The 25050-nt window shown below is 39.6% G+C and overlaps 1 protein-coding gene across 5 annotated transcripts in view; it reads left to right on the top strand.

Moving 5' to 3' along the window:
• Positions 1-25050, top strand: part of TPD52L1 (TPD52 like 1) — a 65952-nt gene that overhangs the window by 29697 nt on the left and 11205 nt on the right. For 3 of the 5 annotated variants that reach the window (XM_075145767.1, XM_075145772.1, XM_075145771.1), the window contains exons 4-6: positions 12587-12688; positions 22439-22477; positions 24734-24794. In XM_075145767.1, coding sequence (XP_075001868.1) covers positions 12587-12688; positions 22439-22477; positions 24734-24794 — 202 coding nt within the window. The remainder of the gene's footprint in view (positions 1-12586; positions 12689-22438; positions 22478-24733; positions 24795-25050) is intronic. The other 2 variants (XM_075145769.1, XM_075145768.1) reach the window with 2 other exon arrangements.

The following is a 25050-nucleotide window of genomic DNA, read 5'->3' on the forward strand; positions in this document are numbered from 1 at the left end:
GTGCAGAATGGGTAACTAGTTCACAAGTGTTCAGTGAAACTCGCCTTGCGTAATGTGTAAGCAGCTTCTGTTCCCAGGGTGAAAAGTAATGCAGAAATGTGAAGAAATGTTACTCCGCTGCTGTTGTTGAAATGGCTTAACTTGATTTTTTTTTTCTGAACCAGACCAATTATACCGTGGAATTCTGTAGTCTAAGTCAGTTGCTGCCTTTCAGGAGGGTGCCTTTTAAAAATGGACCAGTTCTTGGATGAGAAAGTAGGGGAAGGAGGTTATCTGAGCTGCAGCTTGCCTGCCAAGACCTACGGTGCAAGCCTTTTGTCTCACATAAGGAAGGAGTTAAAAATACACATATGGACATAGTGATAAGACCTCTCCTGAATCTGCCACAAAAAAATGTTCAAACCCAGGATAAGTAGTGTTACTTGTAAGCTTCAAACACTTTTTGCTCTGTATCTCTGATGGAGCGTCACGGAGAGAGATGGCGAATAAAACTATGAACTCCAAAGCTCTGGGAAGGCTGTGATAATTACTGAGGGGCTCAGCTTCATACTGATCTTTATACTTACACATATGAACATACCATATTGCTCTAACATTTTTTAGGCTGAATTAATAGCAACATTGGTAGAAAGAACCACCCACCTTTCATCAAGTGCTGTCTGAAAAGTTATTTGATTTTTTTTTTTCAATTGACAACTGAATTTGACACTTTTAGGGAGAAGTAAGAGTGAGCTGCTCCACAACAGAGCTGAGCTGGGAATTGACAGCAAGGCAGGCAGGGCAGTGTCATCACCCGTGAAGGAGCAATCCCACAGTACCTGAACAAAGAGAGCAGAGCAGGTCCAGTGACAGTAAACAGGGTCAAGTGAAGAGTTCAGATCTCCAGGTGAGTCTGTAGTGATGAGCCAGGTCCGAGGTCAAGCCAGGAAGTCAAATCTGTGGGGCAAGATCAGTGAGATACCTGGCCAGATACAGGCATCAGTAATGTATCGCAGGCAAGGACCAAGGGCTTAAACGCATTCTAAGTTTTAGCATAGCTCCCAAGCGAAGGCGGGAGGAGCCTACAAGGCTTCTCCCAACTATTTCTCACACAGCACTGTCACCACAGTCTTACCCAAGGTTACACAGTTGTGCCATGTTAGAGCTGGCCTTGAGCCCAGATGGCCAAACCCATGGGAGTAGGGGGAAAGAATTTGCAGTGCCTCTTTGTGCAGTCAAGGCCCTGACAGAGACTTGGAAAAAATATGTAAAAATGTACATTTTTACATCAAAATAATAATTCTTTGTATTTTAATGAGAAGTCAAATAAGGCATAAACCCCTTAATAGGAAATGTAGTTTGTATGTCTCCTATCCCTAACTTTTGGACTGTTTCTCAGCTAGATCCTATTTCTCATGACATGTCATTAACAGGGTTGCCCATGCCGACTTGGTGAGGATGTCTGGCATGTGCTAGGAGAGGATAGTCTAGTGACACTGAGCGTTAGAAGAGAGGAGGGGCACAAGACACCCAAACTAGAGTTACTGGGAGACACTAGCAAGATTTTGAAACAAAACCTTTCATTTTTACTTGAAATTTGGTAGCAAATTCCAAGACAGCTTTTCATTTTCCCTTCACAATGTTGCCATTTTCCACAAGGATAGAGAGTCTTAGGAGACTTTATCAGTATGGTAGCTGCTACTTGTTATTTAAGATGAGTTTCAAAAACAACAACCCATTAGGTGATGAGTGTCCACAAGTAGTTACATGGAACTGAGCAGCAGGAGTCCATTTGTGCCCTTGAAAATCCTGATGTCCATGGTCCAACTGCTATGTAATTCTGGCTGACACTCATGCCAGTACACTGATGCCAGTACAAATCATCGTAATCTGGCATTCTTCAGAATGGATATGTTAAGTAATAGAGGTAATTCATTTTTGCTGCACCAAAATAGCAATGGGATTTAGCATTACTCACTAAGATTCTCTGATTTAGTAAGGATGAAAAGCCTGTTTAAACAATAAAAGTTCAAAATATTTACGTGCCTGTACTTTAGGCTTCTAAATCCACAATTAGAATCATAGAATCATAGAATCATTAAGATTGGAAAAGACCTCTAAGATCATCGAGTCCAACCGTCAACCCAACACCACCAGGCCCACTGAACCATGTCGCTAAGCGCCTCATCTACACGTCTTTTAAATACTTCCAGGGATGGTGACTCTACCACTTCCCTGGGCAGCCTGTTCCAAGGCTTGACCAGTTTTTCAGTAAAGAAATTTTTCCTAATGTCCAATCTAAACCTTCCTTGGTGCAACTTGAGGCCATTTCCTCTCGTCCTATTAGCCATTTTAAATTTTAAAAAGACCTGCTTCTAAGGAGGCAAATTTTGCTTTCATTCAGTCTTACTGGGTTTTGTAGCTGCTGTGCTTTTCTGGAAATTAAACCCACTTTTCTTTAACGGGGAACTTTTCAAAGCCACAGAGAACAATTAAGCACCAAATATTTGTCCTCTTATTGTTAATAATCTTTTTAAGCTCTCCATTCAGGGATGCATTCTTAGGATTAAAGTAGACTTAGAGGCAGAGGGGTGGACTTCTCTCAGAAACAGTTCTGTAAAGTGTGTCTGAACAAGCAGTTAAGACTTATGACCTAACGCACAGGATGGATGCCACCTGGAATGACTAAATTTAAACTTGAGATTCTGACTGTCTTTCAGCTTTTACATTTTAAATGGCTGGCCACGGATAGCTTAGGAGTTAGTCTGGGCATGCTGACATGTACATATCATAAATTGTCATTAAAGGATTGTTATGATTAAAAAGAAAAAAAAAAGTCATAGTTTTCCTACTGAGGAAAGCTAGAGCTGGAGGTCAATGGGCTGATGTCCTCCATAGATTGAAGATTATGTTGGGCTCAACATACAGTTCTGTACAAAGTCTGTTTCCTCGTCATTAATTCATGCTTTAAGATGTGCAAAAGCAATTCTAACTACTTGTAGTAAGACATTACATTTGCAACAGTAATGTGCAGCTTTTTTTGTATCAAATCAGCTTTTTTTTTATCAGCTTTGTTTTTTTCTGAAGAAAACTTGTACTGTTGTTTGCATTTTTCAACCTTGTATGAAATACACCTGGAAGTCATTCACCTATTATGATAACCAGAATCATAATGCTTTTTTCAAGTTCCTTGTTCATTTCCTCTGCTATTCTTCAGTGCACTGATTTTTATTATAATCTATGTGGTAGGGAAGGCAGGGGGTTCTACTATAGAGGATATCAGTAACTAGAGAGCAAATGATTGCCTCAAGTTTAATTTGCTTTCATAGTGGTAAGGCATTCAACTGGAATGACTTCCCCCCCACACCTTTTTAAAGATCAGGTTTCCAATGAATAGAGGTGGGTGGATATGCAGATAGCTTCTAGCAATGCATTTTTTAATTTATATTTTAAACATAGATAATTCATTCTTATTTAGATGCTAGAAGCAGGGTAATGTTGGCGGATTTCGAGGTTATTTATTTTAGCTTAAGAAATCATTAAAAATACCTTTAGAGGGATATTTACAAAGACCATAATTGAGCTTTTCTAATTAACATTTTGCTACAAAGGAAAGGTTTTATATAACCTGAATGCAGTATGTTTACTTAGTTAAAGCTTTTTGATTGGTGGTGCTTCAATAAAGTTCCCACAGCTCTCTCTAGCCTTCCATACCTTAGATTTTCACTGCATAGTGCATTAAGGTAAGAAGATAGCTTCTATAAAGGTTGACCTAGTTTTATACAGAATCACAGAATAGTTGAGGTTGGTAGTGATGTCAGGAGACTGTCTAGTCCAACTCCCCCTTTCAGAGCAGGGTGCTCAGGACTATGTCCAGTCAGGTTTTGAATATCTCCAAGGATGGAGACTCTACAGCCTCTTTGGGCAACCTGTTCCAGTGTTCAATTACCCTTCCTGTGAAAAACGTTATTCTTTTGTTTAAATATTTCTTGCATTCAATTTGTGCCCATTGCTTCTTGCACCTTCACTAGATACCACTGAGAAGCGTTTGCCTTTATCTTCTCTACTCCTTTCATCAGGTTATTTATACACATTGATGAGATCCTCCCACAAGCCATCTCTTCTCTAGGCTGACCAGTCCCAGCTTTCTCAGCCTTTAGTCATATGAGAGATGCTCCAATCCCTTAGACATCTTTATGGCCCTTCACTGGACTTGCTCCAGTATGTCCAGGTCTGCCTTGTACTGGGGAACGCAGAACAGAACCCAGCAGTCCAGGGCTGAATAGAGGGGAAGGATCATCTCCCTCGACTTGCAATCACTCTTCCTAATGCAGCCCAGGATAATGTTAGCCACCTTTGCTGTGAGGGCACATTACTGACTCATGTTCAACTTGTCCACCAGGACCCCAGGTCTTTTTCTGCAAGGCTGCTTTCCAGCTGGTTGGTTCCCAGCCTCTACTGATGCATGGGGTTATTAATCCCAAACTGCAGGACTCTGCATTTCCCTTTGTTGAATTTCATGAGACTCCTGTTGCCCCATTTTCTTCCTGACCCAAGTCAGGTCAAGGTCCCAAGTAATAGAATTCCTCAATACAGTTACAGAATTGCATATATGGAGAAGGTTACAAGGGTTACTTTATTCTCCCCGCCAGTCCCTCACATGAAGCACTAGGGACATAGATCCACAAGATACCTTGGCCTTTGCTAAGCATATATGTTGTAACCATGCTCAGCTTTGTCTGTCCCTCAGCTTTTCTGTATTTCTGTGGAAAAAAACAGTAGGACGTTATAGTGTTGTCTCTCCGGAGATACTTCGATACTACTGAGTTTCTAAAGAGCAGTTGTATCTATAAAATTACCCACCAATAGCCTCACTCCAGCCAAATAGTTCCCAGAAGCTCTTTTGTTATTCTTTCTTGAAATGTTAGCAACTGTTAGAAGGCATAAGCCTCCTCTGTTTTAAATGGATCACCTTTCAACCCATGGATGCAATAGTAATATAACTACAGAGATAGCTTCTAGGGAGATGAAAATGGTTGGTTTTGCTGCTAACCCCCCCCCAAAACAATACTCCAGACGTTCAGACCACTGTAAGCAGCAGTTCTACCATGGCCAATAAATTATTAGAATAGCCAAAAACTTAAAGAAAACCCATTCTCTCCTTGAGGGCTGTAGTAGTGAAATGTCTCAAAGCCCATACACTTAGTGATTCCAACCAGGGCATTGGGAAGGCTTTGATGTGATGGAAAGTGGACCCATGCAAGACTGCCATCTAGGACAGGAATCTCACAAAGCTATGTTTTCAAAATGACTTTTCATCTTTTGCCCTCACAGACAAAAATTGTCACTTGTTTTAGAAAGGGAAAATCTCATGAATTAGAGGCCAGAATCAAGAGAACTGTAAGTGCTAGCTCCGAACAGCATGTCTCCTAGACAGTGCCTGGGGTGGTGGCTGTCTTTTGAAGCCCTTTTAGGAAGGTTTCAATATTGCTCTCCTCTTACATGTAATACTTAGCTGAGCTTTGGGACAAGAGTATTCAACATGGACTTGGCCTTTCCCTCCAGAGACAGAATAAGGCTCTCTTCGCTGACTACCTGTTGAAAGCTATGTGAGCAAGCTTAGTTCTGCGGATAGCGAACCTGAGGGCAATTGTATGGGTTTCCACAAATAGTAGGAACTGCATGTTTTGTAATTCAAATTTCTATCAGGTAATGAGAAAATAGAAAGTAATAGTTGCACTGCATGTGTTTTGGACTTACAATCTATGCTACCTGCAGTCTTCATTGGTATAACTTTAAATATATAGTAATGTGTTCCAGAGGTACAGAATTTTCTCAGGAAGTCAGATATAATTTGCGGACAACCGCAGCCCTACTGTGACTTTTAGGAGTTCAGTATATACCATGTTCCCACACACATACTTGTTATGAGTGGTAGTAAAAGAAATGTGGGTGTTTCTGTTCATTGCAATGTGTAATCACCTTTTGACATTTTCTTCTGTAAATTTGCAAGTAAATGTAGCAGTTGTGTAAGTGAAGGAATAGGCATGTTAGCTTTAGTAAGCACAGTACTTGCGTGTGAGCCTGTGCTATATGGAAGTAAAGGGAGCCTCTCCCCTTGTGACTGACTTTGTGTCCTTTGGGTCAGATCAGGCAATGTTCATGCCTTCTTCAAAGACAATTTTTTTGCCACTGTTCCACATATATCTCTGGCCTTGAACTTGGAAGGGTGCGGTAATGGAAAATAAGGTTGGAGAAAGGACTTTGAGAAGTTAGCTTAGCCTATTCTCATTTTCTAAAAGCTGTATGTCCACTTGTTTAACCTAGAAGCTTCAGCTAATAGAAATTCCCCAGCAATGTCAGGTGATCTGTTCCAGATCAGTGAATATAGTGTTAGTTTCTCAGGGAAGAGCCCACTGTAGTTATGATTGTGCACGAGAAAACATACACACATATATTACAGGTATCTGTATGTATGTATATCTAACTGTAAGGAGGGGAGGCCTGAATGTAAATTGGAATCTCTGAAATGACTAGGATTAAAAATATCCAGGAAAGGGTCAGTGGAAAGGGGACAGGGGAAAAGGAAAAGGAAAGGAAAGGGAGAAATGGAAGGAAAAAGAAGAACAGAAACGAAGCAAAAGGAAAGAGAAAGAAGGAAAAGGAAAGGAAATGAAGGGAGGAAAGGAAAAGAGAGAGAAGGGAAAAGGAAAGAAGAAAGGGAGAGGAAGAAAGACGAAGGAAAGAGAGGAAGAGGAGAAAGCAAGGGGAAGAAAGGAGAGGAAGGGGAAGAAAGGAAAAGGGAGGGTGGGATATGTTTAATCTGCGTAGTTTTGTTGATCTAGTGTACAGTACAGAGCCCACAGACAGTGTTATTGGCATAGTTTAAGGTGTGATGAACTGTCAAGTTTCAGCCTGGAATGTCTTAAGCTCATCTGTGCTTAAGCCAACGTATTGTGGCTTTTCTACCTGGAGATCAACTGTACCACAACTGCTGGTTTTTCCCCTATTCTATGCTGCATTGTACAAATAGTGCCTTTCACACAATTGTATCCCCAATTTTTCCCAAGGTTTTGAAGATTACACTGCAGGACAGCACAGAATATTTGTCACCTTTGTCTGGCACCTTTCCTGACCCGTGACTCTCTCCAGCCTACTAAGCAGTCGTCGTCCGTGTGCTGTGCACCGTTTTCTGGCTGCAGGCAGGTCCCCTGCCACCTGCAGAGGTTTGGTTCCCTCAGCTCTGCCCTTCCTCAGCTGTGGGAGAGGAACTACCTGGGGCATACTTCCTTTGACTGATTTAGGCATATGTACCCATCCAAGTGCCAGCACAGTTTCAATTAATTCTTGACATACCTGGCAAAGGGAAGAATGTCTAAAAAAGTACATCTGTTGTTGTTTGGTTTTGAAGTTGGAATGAATTTCAGGTGAACGCTAAAAAAAAACAAGCCCACAACACCTTAGAGTGCATTTGTGGGGAAAATGGCAATATGAATGTTCTTTGAGAATGTTTTATGTACACGTTATCTGCCATTCATATATGCATTTATTTCATTTGAGCATTAGCATAATTTAGTTAATGCTGAGCCCCGTTTTTCACAGAAAATCAACAGAAAAATAGTTTACTAGCTGAGAGTTTCTCAGAGACCCAGATGCTTTACATTGATTCCAGAAACGTCATTAAGCTGACTAATCGTTTGAAAAGTAAAAAGAAGCAAGCTCTATAGGGCATGGCTTGTGCTACCAGGCTGTGCTCTACTGTATGGTTTTGTTGTTAATTGTTTGCATTTTGTTGCATCTTATGTAAGCTTTATCACAGAAGAGGGTTTTTCAAATGGATTAATTTTGCCAGCAAGCATTGATGGAGCGGCACAATGCCGAATGAAGATGTACTAATTAGCAGATGTACCAATTTTACAGAAGCTGAATTTAAATTCTTTATAATTTACTGTAGTAGGTCGAATGCACAGCTTGCCATGCAAAATATGAATACTGTATTTGTAGCCTACTTCTGTCAGCAGTCCATGTACTGCACCTATGAAGGCAGATTAGATTTAACTCTGCCATGTGAAGGGCAATTCTGTACTGAGTTGAGATGAGATCAGATAGCATGCAGTATGATTATCCTGTCTTATCCTGCAGATGATGTTGGTCATTTAAACATCTAGTTCTCTGACCTCTCTATATGTCTGCTGCCTGGCTATACTTCATATGAAGCACTATTTCCTTCGCACGTTGTGTTTTATGAAACAGTATCTTCTTTCATTTGCTTTCACTGGCTGTAAAAATCAGCTAGTGAGACCTGGTTGTCATATGATAGTACAACCTAAATGCAGTATATGAAACTGTCAGGTGAAAAAGCAGTCAAAATATGCTGCAAATCTACTTTGCCTAATTAGTATGTTACAGTACTGGAGATGTGAGTTATCTTTAAAGCTTCTTTTAAATGTTGGGCATATTATCAGAATATAACTGCAATATCAGCATATTTTATAATAACCTCTAATAATCAGTTTTATAAACAATTGCTTTTGTTAAAGAAATACCCTATTTTAAAAACCAAATTATAATCGGAAGATGATGGATGAAATTCTTAGGTGAATGTCATGTAAAAAGGTAATGTTCAAAATGACACAGGTGAGTTTTATTTACAACTTTTCAGCAATTCACATACCATGTTTGTTTAATCTTCGTTGTCTATGAAATAAATTATAAATATTTACTGTTAAGTACTAAGTGAAAAGCATGGAATATGATCCTTGTTAGCCACTACCAGCAATTCTTCTGTGCTATGGAGTATGTTTAGATGCCACAAAAACAGAGAAGGCATTTCTACTCTAACTGTATAAATCAAGTAGCCTGTTTCTACTTTTACTAATGCTACTGGGCATCTGGCATAATGCTGTTAAACTCAGGGAGCTTATGGTGACTTTGTATTAGTGTAAGAAAGGCATAGAGCCTAATGATGTATTTGTGTAAAAATGAATGCCGTGGGTTGGATGGAAAGTGGTATTTCTTGAATCTCTGTTGTCCTAAATTCTCAGAGTTTGTCTCTGCTGGATCGTTTCTGCCTTAAGGTTCAGGGTCACTGACCTTATTTCAGCCGATGACTGACTGCCTGTTGAGATGCTGTCGCCTGCCTTGATGAGCTGGGTGGTCAGGACTTGCCCAACGATCGCCAGCAATGGCTGCTCAAAGGATGAGAGTGTACAGCTATTGTAGATATTGTAGATATTGTAGCGTGTTGGAGCAGTTGGTGGTGTTAGGAGAGCTTAAGCCATACGTACAGCACTTTTTCCAATGAATAAATGTTAGTAGGTCTTACCTGGAATATTCAACTTTATTTCTGCTCTTAAAGGTTTCTGGAAATTATGTAAGCTGTTCAGTGCATTAAAACAAAACTGCAAACTGGTGTGTGTTACATGAGGATATGAAAATTGCTGGCTCAGATTATTAAGGCTACATACAACTGAGAAGATTCCCAGAAGTGGGAGAGAATATGTTGGAGATCATTGTTACCAGAGTGTTTGGCAAGGTATCAAATGAATGCTGTAAATATGACATAACTATGATGATAAAAATATCTGAGACAAAATACTGTGCTGTATATCAATACAAAGCATAACTAACTGCAGTAAGGCAATGTGCTCTGTGGAAAGATAATTTATTTTTGAAGAAGGCATAGTGATATGCATAATGCTGGAGAGACAGGGATGGGGGGGCTTGCTTTTTAAGCTAACTATCAGTGAGCTCTACTGAGATGCTAATTACTGTTTCTTGTCTCTGCTGACAGGTATTGCATGTTGCACTCCATTTTTACCTTGTTATTTTTTTGTTCCTTAAAACTCTTGTTCAGCATTGCCAGTGGGGGGGGAGGGGGGAGGTTCATGTCAAAGGTCATTTTTGCTGAAGTTGATGCTGAAAAAAGACCAGTTGTGTAACAGTCTTAGTTGGATTTACACTGTTATGTAATGTCAAAAGCATTAGGAACATAAATGCAGTGTTCGTGTCTTCCTTGCTAGTGGAAATACTAGGGGGGATGTTGGGTTTATGGGATTTACAGAGAAAACACAACATTAGTTGGAATGCCAAAATCAGTGCGTTTCAGCCAATTCCCAGCAAGTGTGTTCTGACCAACATAATGTTCAGAAATATGTAGGGGACTCTAAGGTTTCTTAATTAAAGTTGAGTCTGTCTGCTGTATGGGGCATTTAGGACTATTCTCTTAACAGTTTTATGCAGTGTGAAGAACCTGCAGCAGAAAGGTAAGACATGGAGATGTTTTTTCATAAAGCTAAATACGCCTGCGAATAAAATGAACTCCAAGGTGTCTTTTTAAAAAAATTAGTTCGGAAGGATATCTGCGAAGTATTTTACTAGGTAAATACTAGTAAAATATTTATACATAATTATGTTCTGCTACCAAGGACCTTTTAGACCTGGAAGTCAAGTTTTGGACTTTGTTTTGTTGTCAGCAAAATTCCACTTGTGCTGAATGGTTTAGGAAACTTCTCTGTTAGGAAAATATCTAAATACTTGTATGCAATAATGTAGGCATTTTAAGAAATGCCCATATATAATCTATATATAGAGATATAGATATATATAAACCCACAGGCATTAAAATATTAGATTTTTTTTCTTTTCATAGGCAACACTTACCAAAAAGCTGTGTGTTCATAGTTTGACTGAAGCATCATGAATGGCAATTTTAGAGTCTCATCTCACTCTAGTTTATATGAGAGTATGTCCACTGACAGCAAGAGAATGACAGAGCTATTAAACTGGTTAAGCTAGAGAGTAAGGCCTTAGTGAAATAAGAGCATTGCAATCTTGCTCTGTCCAGGGACAGACAGCAGGGCTGAGAAGAAAGCAGACCCAGTGAAAACAATCTTTTCAGTCGTCTTTGTATTCTGCCAGAAGAAATAAACCAGGCATAACCAGTGCTCCTACCTTTCTAATTATAATTTGTGCTCCTTCTGTCACGGTTACAATGTTTTAGCCCTTGTTGTCGTTCAACATTGTGCACGTGATTGATTCAGCTTATCCAACTCTAGTTTTCTAGAGATTTGGTACCCTGGTCTAAGTTGACAGTCCCTGTAGACTGCCTTGCTAGTCAGTGAAAACAGAGACAAGCGCCTTCATAGAACAAGCCATTTCACTTGGCAGTTTTAGAACTTGTTAGGACAGTAGTCTGTAGGATATTTTATGGCTTAGGAACATAAAATCAAAGAATTTTTCCCAACACAAATAAATTGTTGATAGACTGTTGTCTGAAAGAATAGAGCATTACTTGGCATCTGCCTTCTAACCTGTGGTTTGTAAAACACAGTCCTCGATGGAGGACTTTCAACAATAGGTGCTGCTAGGTCTAAAAGGAGCCGACATAAAATGTGATGTGCTGTATTGCAAATGTTAATCTTCTCTTATTTCCCCTCCTGCCTCCACAAAGTTATATTGCTTTCATATACCTAAAAGTAAGAAGAAAATACTCTGTTTCAGGAATTAGGCAGTGGGATTTTTTTATTAATTTCCAGTGTATTTTGGTACACATTTGCAATCTTAGAGTTTTTGTTCAAAGGAGAAGTAGAACCAGTGGAATTGTATTTCTGAATTTTTCATGATTATTTCTTCAGTTCTTGTCTGCCAACGCGCACCACAGGATACAAGACTGATTATAATGTGCTCTGCTTTTGTTACTAGGTCAGTACTTCTAATTCTGATCTTGTCTGCATCACTGGAAGTATCAGATAGTTTACTCGGAAGGAAGCTTCTGACATGCTCAGACTTAGTTTACTCAGCAAAAAAGCATCTGTGCAGAAAAGCTTATTGATTACTCAACTTAACTGGACTGAAGGGTCTATGTGGGTCGGAGCATATATTCCAGATCAGTAAATTAAGATGATTCTGTGTTTGAATGTGTATGCTATACATGAAATGAGCGACTTCTAAAAGGATTCAGTGCTATTAAGAATATGCATTCACTGTCTAGATTTTTTCATCTTTCTTTGTCTCTCCCAAAACCTTCTTCCATTAAAGAAATTTTTAAAAAGTAAAATTGTAGCATATGGAAACAGATTCGATCAATTTTGTCTAATTTGAAATATCAATAAATCATTTTGAAGTGTGTCTTTTAAAGGTACCTAATATGTATATGAACGGCAGAGCAGAGTTTATATGTCCTGATTTTTTTCTGTGCTTTAGACAGCAGATTTTGCTACCAAGTCAATGTCTGCTGCGAGAATGCTTATTTGATGTAAATTTACAGAAAATGTATCAAACAGGTATTCAACAAATCACTGCATTCTACTTTTAAACAGCTTGTGCTCACCCACTCAGGGGATGTTATCTGCAATGGGGAAAGACACAGTAAAGGATTGCTCTGGAGAGCGTTTTGCTCACATTAGGATTAAACTGCACTTAGGAAGCTGTGCAGAAGCGGGCATCTTTGTAATTTGTGTTGTGCTACAGTTACTATGTTTCTTAACCTTTCAGTGGATGGGACTTTAAGGTGTGGAAATAAGCAAAAAGGGAATTAATTTTAGGGGATTCTAGCCTCTCTTTTTTTAATATTTATCACTATTTCTCTTCTATTTTTTGTTTTCAGTTACAAGAAAACACATGAGACCCTGAGCCATGCAGGACAAAAAGCAACAGCAGCTATCAGCAATGTAGGAACTGCTATCAGCAAGAAGTTCGGAGATATGAGGTATAGGGATCTGCTGCTTCTCTGGTCTTATTTTGAAGACAAAAAGTCATTTGTCAGCTCTTCTTTTCCTTCTGCATTAGTGTTTTAAAGGTTCAAGTACTTTGTAGTCAGAGTATTTTACAACATTCATGGTTTCAACCAAAAAGAAGGGATAATGATGAATGAAGATATCATTCTTATTTGAGTCCTAGTTTAAAAAAAAAAAAGTACAATTTGAAATCCTTTTGGAATAACTTCGTAAGCTCAAGGAAATGTACAAGTAAAATGGAGCAAAAAATTGCTCTTAGATCTTTATTAACCCAATTTTATTCATACATGGCTTCTGGAGACCAACATCATCTGAAGAAAACAAGCCTGCCTTGGGGCTGCTTGTGGAAAGATATTTCAGGCTATTTTTTATCAGCTTTTTCAAGATGTACAAAGTCAAAGTTTTGTTCTGCAGTTGTACGTGTAAAAAAAGATATGATGAAAGTAACAGGAGTTGAGGTAGGAGAACTGTCACATAAATGCAACTTAAATGTCAGGCTTTATATGTTGATTGTGTTTAAAAGTGTCGGTCTTGAAGTTCCTCAGAATGAGAGCATAAATGAATAAATTGTACACTGTAAACCAGCGCTTCAGTTTTCAGCTTGGTAGCAGGATTACAGAACTACTTCTCAAGTGTTTTAGGGAGTTGATTTTTTGTGATGAAACAAATGGGCAAGGGTAACTCTACAATATATTGTTTGAGCTGCAGAATTAGGGTCTCATTTATTAGAGATATTGGTATGTACTCACTTTTTTGGTCATTTTGTAATGTATGAGGTAACCATATCCTAAGATCTGTGTGAATCCATTTTACAATATTTCAAATATATGTGGGGTTTTTTTGGTGCAAATGGCCCAAGCATAGTTCTTGGCAGCTAAAACTTTTTTTTCCACTTTTTTACTTTTCATCTGAATCTTAAGAAATCTTTAGAGTCCCTCCTGTATACCTGCCCTTTACATACAGCTTAATAAACCCTCTATAGAAGTATTACTGTTTTTCTAGGTGAAACTAAAAAAGGAAAATCTTCATCATTGTATGATCTGCTTTACAATGGTTTTTTTTCCACATTGCAGTTTAGAATGGAAATCGGGCGAGTGACTTGCAACCAGGGTATGAACATAAACTAAAAATTGTTTGACTCGGTGCAGTTAAACATCCATAGGTAGTATATGCCTAGAAAGGGATATAAAAATGAGGAGTCATGCAGTTACATTTTCCTAGTACTTTTTTTTAGCATTCAGCAATCTGAGAGCTGAAAACTTTCTAAAACAGAGGTTTGAGCTTTCATTTAAAAGTCTTTGAAGGGTTTTTCTTCATTAATTTATCTGGGTTTTTTTTATTTATTTTAACTTGTGTGAGCTTTTGACATTCATAACACCTCATGTCTCCCCAGGTGAACAGATAGTTATGTGGTAAAGAAGTGTGTGGTTAATTTGTTCGTTCATTCATTCCTTATTCTGAGTCTCCCTGATCTTTCCTTTGATGCCTTCTGGCTCTTCTATTATGAGAAACAGTGAGAGTAGTCCTTCTGCCATCCTTCATGTCTCTCACGATTTCCTGTGGTTTTATCGTATTTCACTTCAGTTCCCTCTTTTCCAGGCTGAGGCTCCAGTTGCGTGAGTTGCTTTCACAAACCCTTTTCCTGCCTTTGTTTATTCTTACTGTCTTCCCTGCATTCATAGTTCTATTCTGTATTTCTGAGAAATGCATGAGATGCGTGTGCTGCACGTGGCACCAGCATATCCTCTGTTTCATTTTCCGTTTTTTCCTAACGCTTCCTCCTGTAACAAAGACAAGCCCACTGCTCAGTGAAGAGGTCCTGTTGCTGGTTCCATGCTTTAGATCTTACAGCAGTGACCAAAGAGTTGGTGTGCAAATACCTTGAACACTGGCTCTTGATCATAGAGCGAAGGATGACTCTAACAATTCAGTATTTCTCAGGTCCTGTTGCTTGTGCTTTGCATAGGGTGTGAGATCAACTGCAAAGGCAGAAATGTCTTCGCTGTAATAGAGCATGTTTTTCCTTTAATATTTCCCTTAATTAATCAGTGTTACCAAATTCCTTTGTCTTACCTATCAGTATCAACCCCCACCCCCATGGTGATCATGCTTCTGACTAGCACTTGGAAAGCAGATGGGTGGTATTTATCCCATTAGCCCTTTAGCCAAGGTCTCAAAGCAGAGGCTAAGTCCCTAAGCATTTTGATTAATCGAGAAGCTTGTTTCTAGTAGCTTTCTTTGATCACAATTATTACCTTGAACCTGGTTGGGATTTTTTCAGGAAAATATGAACTACCAGCATTGCCATTTTTTGTGGATGCTTACTGTTTTCAGTTAAGTTCTCAGTTAGAGTTTTCTTGACACTTGATGATGAAGAAGCAAGCGGTATAGCCAGTATCCCATAGTTACATAAAGTATGGCATGACTTGGGCCTTCTGCATCTGCTGAACATCCCAAATCTGGAGTAATGGTCGGTATGCTTCCCTCAGCAACAAAGCTGGCCTAAGATCTTGGCTCTACTTGGGCAGGTGCAGTTCTGTGTGGAGTCACACTGTAAACCTTATCACTTAAATGACCTGGTTTTAAAAATCTTCCCCTCTCCCACTCCAATGTCAGCCATGTTTGGGGGAGTAAGCTGTAAGGGAGCATGCATTCTTTGTTCCATTGTTTGCAAATCATTTTATTTCAGTGATCTAGTATACGGATTATCACCACTCCCTCCCATAAAGCTGATTTAAACACACATCAGACTTTGGCTTAATTCTCATGGTTAGGCATTAAGGCTGATAGTCACCAATGGCATCCAGATGCAAATCCCTGTTCTGCTTTCATTCGGAGCAGACAGTTGAAACTGATTTCTAAAATCCAGATGATCATCATAATTCCCAGTATGTTCAGCAGTCTGGTGTGTTTGGCCTTTACCTCCGGCCTGTGGCGATAGTGATTTTGAAAGAGCTTGTAGTCAGCCTGACTCTAAATATCGAAGCCTGCCTTCTTTGTGAAACAAAATCTGCTTCCCAGGTTGCCTGCTTTGCCAACTGTACAGAGCACCACATGAAACACATATATGTCTGTTCTGAAGATGCAGGGTCTTAATTAATAACCTGAAAGATATTTCATCTTGTATTATCTCTAAAAATATTTACTATATTATTACTCTAAAATATCATATATCAGCAACAGGCCAGATAGGCTCCCCCGAATGTGCTATTTTGCTGTTTTAGAATTCAAGAAGATGAAATCTACAAGAAAGAAAGAAAAATTACAAAATTCCGTGTGTCCCAAAGAACAGAGAAGCCACCTTGTTGGGACAAAGTGCTTTTCATGCAGCTGCTGTGCTTCTCTGTCATCCCCACCACCCCAGCTTCCCAGTGTCACAACTCTCTAATTCATTTTGTGCATGAATAATCATTAGCATTTTACATCTTCTAAATTTTCTATTAATTATTAGTGCTTGTAAGGTCTCTTTACAGTTGTAATGCATTCTATTTAATATTATCATGTTACTAGAAATACCAGAAATGTGTATAAAACCAGTATACGACCTACTTTTGCTTTGGGATACAAACCAGGCACTAGTAATACAGTTAAGATAATAGATTCTTCATTAATAGCTCTTGTGATGAATGATATGCCATCAGGATTTTTTGTTGCCCCTCCACCCCCAACTCATATTATCTCCTTTAACATTTTCTGACACGTAGAAGGAAGGCAAAGGGGAAGAGGGGAGTCCCAGGTCACTCATAGGGCAGTAGCGTTGGCTCAAATCTCTCAGAAGTAGAGGTTGCACTGACATTTCAACATGGCTATTGCCATGTAGAGCATAGATGTGATACGAAGTTGAGCGTATTTATCCCTTGCTCCTTTGTGTACTGGTAAAGTTTGGATCTTTTCATGCAATACTGGTGGATTGCTCTGCAGCTGTCTCTGTGGATCTAAGAGTTTCAGCGCTGCTGATGGCCTTTTTAGAAATAAGTTGTGATACCAAGTGGGAGACTTTCTGATTCTTTTGCTTTTAAAAAAAAAAAAAAAGGAAACTACGTACACTACACTACTACATGCACACTACCACATACATTACTACTACACAAGTAAATGCATTTAAAGATTAAGCTAACAAAGGCATGCATGCAAATTAGCATGTCAGCAGTTATACTGCTTATACATCCTTCATTCAACTGTCTCTTACATTTTCTTTAATTACATGATCGCACAGACCCCTTTCAAAGTCAGTGCCTGGGATGAGCCAGCTCTAAAGATGAATAAAGGTAATATAATGCCTCATTCCTGCCAGGAGTTGGAAGGCACATGTGGAAAGAGACAGAAGACTGCAGGGAGGGAGAGCTTGGGGGCATGATGGTGGCAGTTGAATGTGCCCGTCAGAGACCACAGGAATCAGCACAGAGGGCACATCAGGTCCCAGAGGGGTGGAAGAAGGCGAAGTTCATCCCTCTGGAAAGGGGCAAGGGGAGTTCTGGGAAATACAAAGCAGAAACTGGAGAAATGCATTAACCTGTTATTTTCTAAGTGTCTAGAAGATAGCATGATGGCAAAAACCTAAAAGGGTTTGTCAAGAACAATTATCTTGAACTGACAGCACCTGTCAGAGGATGGAGAAGAGGCAGGAGGTGTGACAGAGCTTGACTTTGATAAAGCTGTCCATACTGGTTTTGCTCCTGTAAGTGAACTAGAGAAATACAGTTTAGGTGTTACTGCTTTTGCAGGAAGGGGGCATAGGGAGTTGAAAATTATTTCCAAACAATAGCTCTCGGTAGCTCACCATAATGCAGGATTTTGCAGGCATCTGTCCTGACTCTGTTACCCTTCAGCATGTTCGTTACAGGTTTAGATGATGGCATCATGTGTACACTTAAAATCCCCAGATGACTGCAGTGGGAGGGAATGCAAGCACTTTAGACAGCAGGATTAGAATTCAAATTTATTTTAAATGATAAAATAAAATTCAGTGTAGGGAAGTGCAAGGTGCTTTATTGACAGATGGAAAAAAATTAAAAGCAGAGATGGAGAGCACTGACCAGACAGCTGGGCAGTGGCTTTGCAGATGAGGGCCTAGCAAGTGCTAGGCTAGAGGCTCACAAATGCAGCAGGAGTCAATGCTGTCATGCTATCACTGCTAATACATACTAGTAACACTTGCTGGAATTAAGAGTGTTGTCTATAAGATTCAGGAGAGAATTGCTCTCCTCAGCGCTAATGAGGACTCAGGTGGAGTATTCGGGCCAGTGCAAGGGTTCTGCAGATGAATTGGAAGGAATAGGGAGAAAAATATTTACACAAAAAAAAAGAATCCACTTCAGAAAATACAGCCAGTGAGAGTGTTTGAACGAGTTGGCTTTTAGGCTAGACTAATGTGGCTGAATAATGAAAGGAGAGGGAGGATGTAGTAAGTTAATGTGAGAGATCAGGAAAAGCGTTCAGCTATAAAGCTGAACAGGGGCACAGGTTATTTCTGAAGGCTGTGAAATCTCTTTCATTGGAGGTTTTTAGAAGCAGGTTAGGCCAATATCTGTTGGAGATGGCTCAGGTATAATTAATCTGCTTTAGTGCTCTGGGAGTTGATTTTTGCTGTGCCTTTATTGTTGTGCCTTTTTGGGTTTTTTGTGGTGGTGGTGGAGTTTTTGCACAGCCTTTTGCTGTGCATTTCCAGGATTTCCATGATTTAGGGATGTTCTGGGCACTTAAAACTGTTGCTGAACTTATTGGGAGCCGAATTCCTTGAAATACTGTAGCTGTCACACCCAAAACTACCATTCTTAAACCACTGTCTCTGATAACCCCTATAAAGGAAATAGTAATATTGTCTTACTTCAGAATGTAATTTCATAAGCATTTCTTTTGCTGATGGATGAAGCAGTCGTCTTCTCTCATTTCTACTGACAGCCACCCCTTCATTTGTGCTGGTTTTTAGAGCTCTGCAGTAACACAGATTTCCCTATCATATGGCTGTACAAGTATCTGTATTAGCATGGAGAATGGGGTGGCCGTTACTGGGAGTCAGCAGGTAGTAAAAGGAGGCTACGTATGGCAACGGTATTCCTTAAGCTGGTCTAAGCAGAAATGTGTTGTGAAGATAAATCCATGAATGTTTGGGAAGCACCAATATACATGATGATGAGCCCTGTAAATAACCCTGAAGAAATCAATGCTTTTCTTCAGAGCAAGGTATGAATATTGTGCAGTAAATATGTATCACACCATACACTGAAAAAGGATGTGAAAAATAAGTATTGAAGAGATGTTCATTAAGTGTGCACCATCTATCTGGCTCACTACATGAGGCAGGTGTTCCCTTGAAGTGGTCTGTAATTAAAGACTACATCAATAACACACAGATGAAGGGGAGGCTGTCTGCCTCATCGTTTCTCCACTTTGGAACCTTAATAACATCCTTTGAATATTGTATATCAGTGTGCCTCTCCCAGTTCTGCTGCCTTAATTAAGTTTCTTCTGAGCTGGAAAACAGTGTCAAAGTGTTTCAAGTATTGTTTTCAACAAGGAAGAAGTATTTTAGAAAATGTCATTTTAGGAATTAAAAGCCCCTTATTTTTTCCATTCCCTTCTCAGCTGAGAGATGATTAAGAAATCCAGAGGGGAAAAAAAGAGATTTGCTGCTGCTGTACATGTACAATTCCAGTTCACCTATACTTTTTCTTTAATGAGGTTAAGGTAGGATTTTGGGAAGGAAACCAGTTAGCATTGTTTAAATCTGATCTAATGAAGAGAACACAAAGTTCAGCAGACAAAACTTCTGTTCTTCGTTGCACACAGAATAGGTGACTGCGTAGTGAAGGAGTGTGTGACAATTTTTGCTTTGAAGGAATCTCAACTGATCCACATTCTAGTGTGAATTCCAGCATCAAGATCTGAATGCAAATGATTTTATTTTTCTCCTCGGGCAGTTTGACATGCTACAGATATAGATGTATATTTTTGTTACATTTTCATAATACTTTTAACTCTTGCTTTTCTTTCCTTGTGCATCCACCACAGATCGCATTCAATTGGGTAAGACACATTACTCTCCTTGAATACTGCCTTTGTATTTGAGAGGATTTGTTTTATGGAATATAATGCAGTAACCTCTTTCATTTCAGCATCATTATATATGATTAAAACATATGCTACTTACACTGTAATGCCTCATTTTTACAGCATGGTGAGTATAATGAGGAAAGGACTGGACTAGAGTGTGTTTGCCTTGCTCTTGAGTAGGTTAGTCACAAATTCAAATAATGAACACATTCAAAAGATACTGCTCTTGGGAAACCGATTTATACGTAATCCCATTCTCTCAACCATCTTTTTCTGTCAGAGGTTGGAACATAAACAGCAAAGTGCTCAGTAAAAATTCTATTCAGCCAGCAGAGTTTTATAATTGTATAAAGAATTTAATTACCTCCTCTTCAATAAAGCAAAAGTATATTAGTCATGAAGTGTACATGGTGACTCTTTGAAAGTCTTGAGTCCTAGGGAAATTTCCAATAGTAGGCCAAGTTCTTAACATGATTAAAAGGGTTCTTTATATTTAGAGCTTGAATTTATTGATGCTGTAAAGCACTTCAATATATGATGAATTATAAAACAATTTTATGTGTGCAGAAAGAGTCTGTAAGCGGTCTGGCTTTACGTCAGTTCACCCAGCAGAGGGGCTGAACAGCCCCGAGGCCCCTCTGGCCTTGTAGCATCGCCAGTGCACAGGACAGCTCAACGATTTTTCTGTTCAGCTAAGTAATCCAACATGGACTCTTACTTCACTGAGAAAACTTAAAAATGGGGTATAGATTGACCTCCCTATCTCACTCTGACATGAAACCAAAATGTAATGTCCTCTACACTGATCACCGTCACAGACGTGTATCTTTAAAAAAGCTTAATGTTTTAGGCTTCTAGTAAAAGAAGATGTTGTCACTGTTCCTGTAACTAGCATCCTTACCTCTTCAGAGAAATTAAAAGATGAACTCAGTGAAATGTGCACTTAGTATTCAGATTGTCTGTCACATGCCAGCTATGCAAATTTAATTTGGCACAATGTAATCTTCTTACTTAAACCTTCATATTTGGAATGTTTTGCTATTAGAAGAGGAGCAGCCTATCCTGAAATACTTCCAAATTCTTATTTTTGCCTATTTGTCATGTGTTACAAGACTAAGATGGCAAGCATGCTTGTTTAATTTAACTAGGATCATTAAAGGTTTGTTGCACTTGTGAAATGTTTGGGCTAATCTTTCGTAAGTCTTAAAAATGATGTGAAAAATTGAACATGAAACATTTGCATTGTCTGCTGTCAGTTCTTGTCTATCTGAGCTTAGCAGAAGCCTTAAAATATACACAACAGCAAACAGTTCGTGTAAAATCTCTCTGTCCCACCTGCTTGCCAAATAGCTCTTCTCCCTTGCCCCCATTTCTGAATCTTTAATCTGGGGGGGGAAAAAAAACCTTTTGTGTGTGTATATGGACACAGTGCTGCTCTGAATTTGTATCGTTTAGAACAAACACATGTGCTGTTTATATGAGAGCTTTCATTTTTGAATGCTATAATCATGCTTTGCTTGATTGCAGCCAAATGTTGGTGACCCTTAAAGTAAAGCTCCCGCTGTTCTCAATCAGACCAGGCTGCAGCTGACAGTCAACACTGAAAGTAGCCATGCAGGAATTTTTGAAACAATACACACTCTTACAGTGCACAATTTACTTACAGTGTTCAGATCTAAATGTACTTATGGACAGTTCTTACACTTCAAATAAAGATTCATATTCAGAACAGGCTTGATGCTTCCCAGCAGTAGGGAATAGGTGATGATATGATAGCAGAGTTGGCTTTGGTGGCTCAGGTGGGAGAATGTGGCTCATGTAAGTCAAGCGGTTAGGGTGAGTGGCCAAATGCAGGGTTGAAGGTGTGTAAGAGGATTTGGGGATCTCTGAGTGATGCAGAGGCTCCATCTTCCACTTGTCAACCTTCCGATAGTCTTGCTGCTGCGAAGTCTGTGGAGGGAAGTGTGGCAAGGAAAGCTGGATGAGAGCTGTGGAAAACAGCTTTCTACCCTTGGTAGTGTTGAGGTGTGAAGGAGAAGGTGAAACGTCCTAGGAAGATGGGGACAGCAACTGCTGCAGCTGAGAGAGCTGTCTCTCTGGTTGAAGGAACCTCTTGTTTAGGTAGCCTGTTGTGCAGTAGCCTATAGAAATTGGGGGCTGGCACTGGCTGTTTGAACTGTGTACATTGTACGTGCAACAAGGCAGGCAATTGCCGACTTACCTACTGCCTTGAACCAGCTCTAGTTATGTTCACAAACCTGAGGTGTACTGTACTTACCCAACACAGAGCTTATTGTCTGTCACTGCAGAACACGGAGGTAGCTCTCTGTTCCTCTGTCTCATGTTGCACGTCTCTGTAGATAGCAGAGGGGTCTACGTCATTTAAATGGATATTGCCAGGAACTGTTTTGCATCATTCTTTTGAGCCCTATTAAATTGCTGATCACTTGACATGAGAATGTAGTGGTAAGATCTTCAGTGCTGAAAGTGAGCTGGAATTCACAGGTGAGTTTGACAAGGAGAGGGAGAGTACCAGCACTCTTGAAAATTTTTTTTTTTTAAAGTTAATTTAAAAAAATTTATTTTAAAAAATAAAAAATATATGCTATAATCATGTTGCAAACTGGATTTTACAGCTTTTTTCCTTATCTTTTGCTTTCATCCCGCAGTTACTCTATTCGCCATTCCATAAGCATGCCTGCGATGAGGTAATATGCTACCCATATTCAATTTGCTATGGTGATGTTCAACAGTGTAGTGAGAGGGGATTTGCATAATTTGATCCTGATCCTGCAGTTTTTAGTTGGATGAATAGTCCCACTTCAGTCAGTTAAGGTTATTCATGTAGATAAGGGCTGAGGACAGGTGATCTGTGTTTTCTTCCTTTTAATTGTATTAACTTTAATCTCTTGTACAAGCCTTTGAGGAAACAAAGCCGTTCTGAGATGTATTTGGTTAGTTCATTGTTATCAGGTTTGTATTACTGAATCTGAAATCCAGTTGTCTCTGGAACGTCATCCAAAGCCCATTAACGTCAGAGATGCTTTCCATTCTAGCAGGCTTTGGCTCGTGCTCCTATGGAGGGATTTTATATGAGTGCTTTCATATTTTAATGGCTATAATCATGCTTTACTTGACTGCAGCCAAATATTGATGTCTGTTCAAGTAAAGCTCTGACTGTTTTCAATAAAATTAGGATCCAGCTTTCTTTTTACGCCCTCAGCCTCTAAGTATATGGATATCCCCACTCCCTGCCAAGCATGTGGGGAAAACAAATCTCCTAACTGTATGATGGATGTTAATTCATTCAACTTCAGCATGTGGATGGTTTAAGGCAAGCATTCACCAGTGTGACCTATGGGTCAAATGTAAGTCATAAAATTCAATTTCTCTCTCCTTTTGACCGTTCTTGCCCTGTGAAAAGTTTGTCACCTATTTAACAGAAACCAAAAGTAAATCTGCATTATTTTTCCAACTAGCTTTCGTTTGCCCTTTCCTTAAATTAGGGTCAGTTTAACTTAGCCTGCCTGATGTAAATGTATTTGCAGAAATAGAGGCCGTCATCATGCTCCTGGTAAGTTCCCAGAATGTGCGAAGAGGATGAACTGGAACACTGAAGTTTTAGCAGCCATTGGCTTCATAGCTTTACAAAGTGAAGCGCAGGCTCCTGCTTGTGTTTGCCTTTCCCCGTGATGACACAGAGGCATGGGCACCTGCCAGGGTAAAGTGGTTCTGCCTCATTGTTCCACTGTGAGGGTACCGTCCGTTATGGTTAAAGATCACTGTTACGTTTTATTTCACATAGGAACAAATGGATGTAGTGTTTTTAGTACATCCTCTCGGCCATGTTGTTAGAAGGTACGCTGTGCTTTCAGTGGTAGTAGTTTCTTTAATCTCTTTCTGGATATACCACAACAGACAGGTGAAAAAAAAGCTGAAGAACTAAACACTCGATTAAGTAACTGCTTCATTATACTGCACTGGGCTTAGAGAGGTCCTGTCACCTCTTTGGTTCTTACGGTAAAGAAAGTACAAGAGGAACCTGCTGGACAACAGTTTCTGAGTGCAGAGTCTTCACTAGTAATGAAGCACAAAGTATGCTATAACTGAGCTCTCAGTTGGCAAGCAAGGAGCAGAGAATCAGAAGAAGGTCCCCTTTACCCACTCTAGATTTGCCCAAGTCCTTTGTGGTGGCTAACCTGCTGGAAGAGGAGACAAGCTTTTGTACTCACTCCAGCTTGCCTGCTTCTCGCATGTCTTCCTACATGGGACAGGGATTATCAGCGGTGGGGAAGCTGCTGCGAAAAGGGGAGAAGAGACATCCATCTAAGCAGCTGAGGGGCAACTTGAGTACAGATCTCCATGGGGATCCATACTCTCACTTTAAAACAGCATATGCATTATATTCATAATATTACATGGCAGATATTAGTTGTGGTCAGTATGTGCTGTTTGCAGGAAGAAATGTAAAAAAATGGATGCATTTAAAATGAAAGAGAAGCTATGTTTCAAGTTTTGGAGAAAGAAATAAAGAGCAAGATTGTCAGGCAAGCCAGCAAACCAAATATGTGATTTGCTTTAAGAAGGAAAATCACAGCTGTTGCCTTTCTTTTTTAATTCTTTTAAGATATGTTCAACTCACAGTTTTCCCAAAACAGTGTTGTGTTCTGTTCTTCGGGGAGTGAAAGGCAAAGAAAAGCTTAGCTTTGTCAGAGGGGCACCCTTGGAACACAGTCTCCCTAAAGTCTTTGTCTTTGAAAGCAGCAGGATACACTTGTGGTCACAAAATCATGGAGTGGGGGGTCAGGATTCCTCAAAGGCATTTGGGACCCACTTCCTATCTAGTTCTAATCTCCTTCATCCTAGCCTTGGGACATTAAACTGTCGTCTTTTTAATTATGTAGATTATGAACTTGCTCATCAGCTGACTCTTCTTCTTTCCTTCAACTTTCTTTTTCTCCTAGGAATTCTCCAACTTTCAAGTCATTTGAGGAGAAGGTTGAGACCACTGTCACAAGCCTTAAGGTAAAAGTTAGAGGCAGAGTTACATGGCTGTGCGTGTTAAAGTGCGACAGCTTAGTTGTCCCTGTCATTTGTACAGGAGACTGATTGAATTTGCTGTTCCATCAAGAATTTCACAGAACTGCAAGAGCACTAATGGAAAGTGAAGGCAATATGCAGACAAACAGTCTTTCTCTGCTTTATTACTAAGAGATTACTTCTGTTGTCTGCCAAAGTAAACAAATGTTCTCAGAAATGCCAAAAATACGGCCATGCTAAA

This window comes from Calonectris borealis, chromosome 3 (assembly GCF_964195595.1).
Source record: "Calonectris borealis chromosome 3, bCalBor7.hap1.2, whole genome shotgun sequence".
In the NCBI taxonomy this organism is placed as follows: domain Eukaryota; kingdom Metazoa; phylum Chordata; class Aves; order Procellariiformes; family Procellariidae; genus Calonectris; species Calonectris borealis.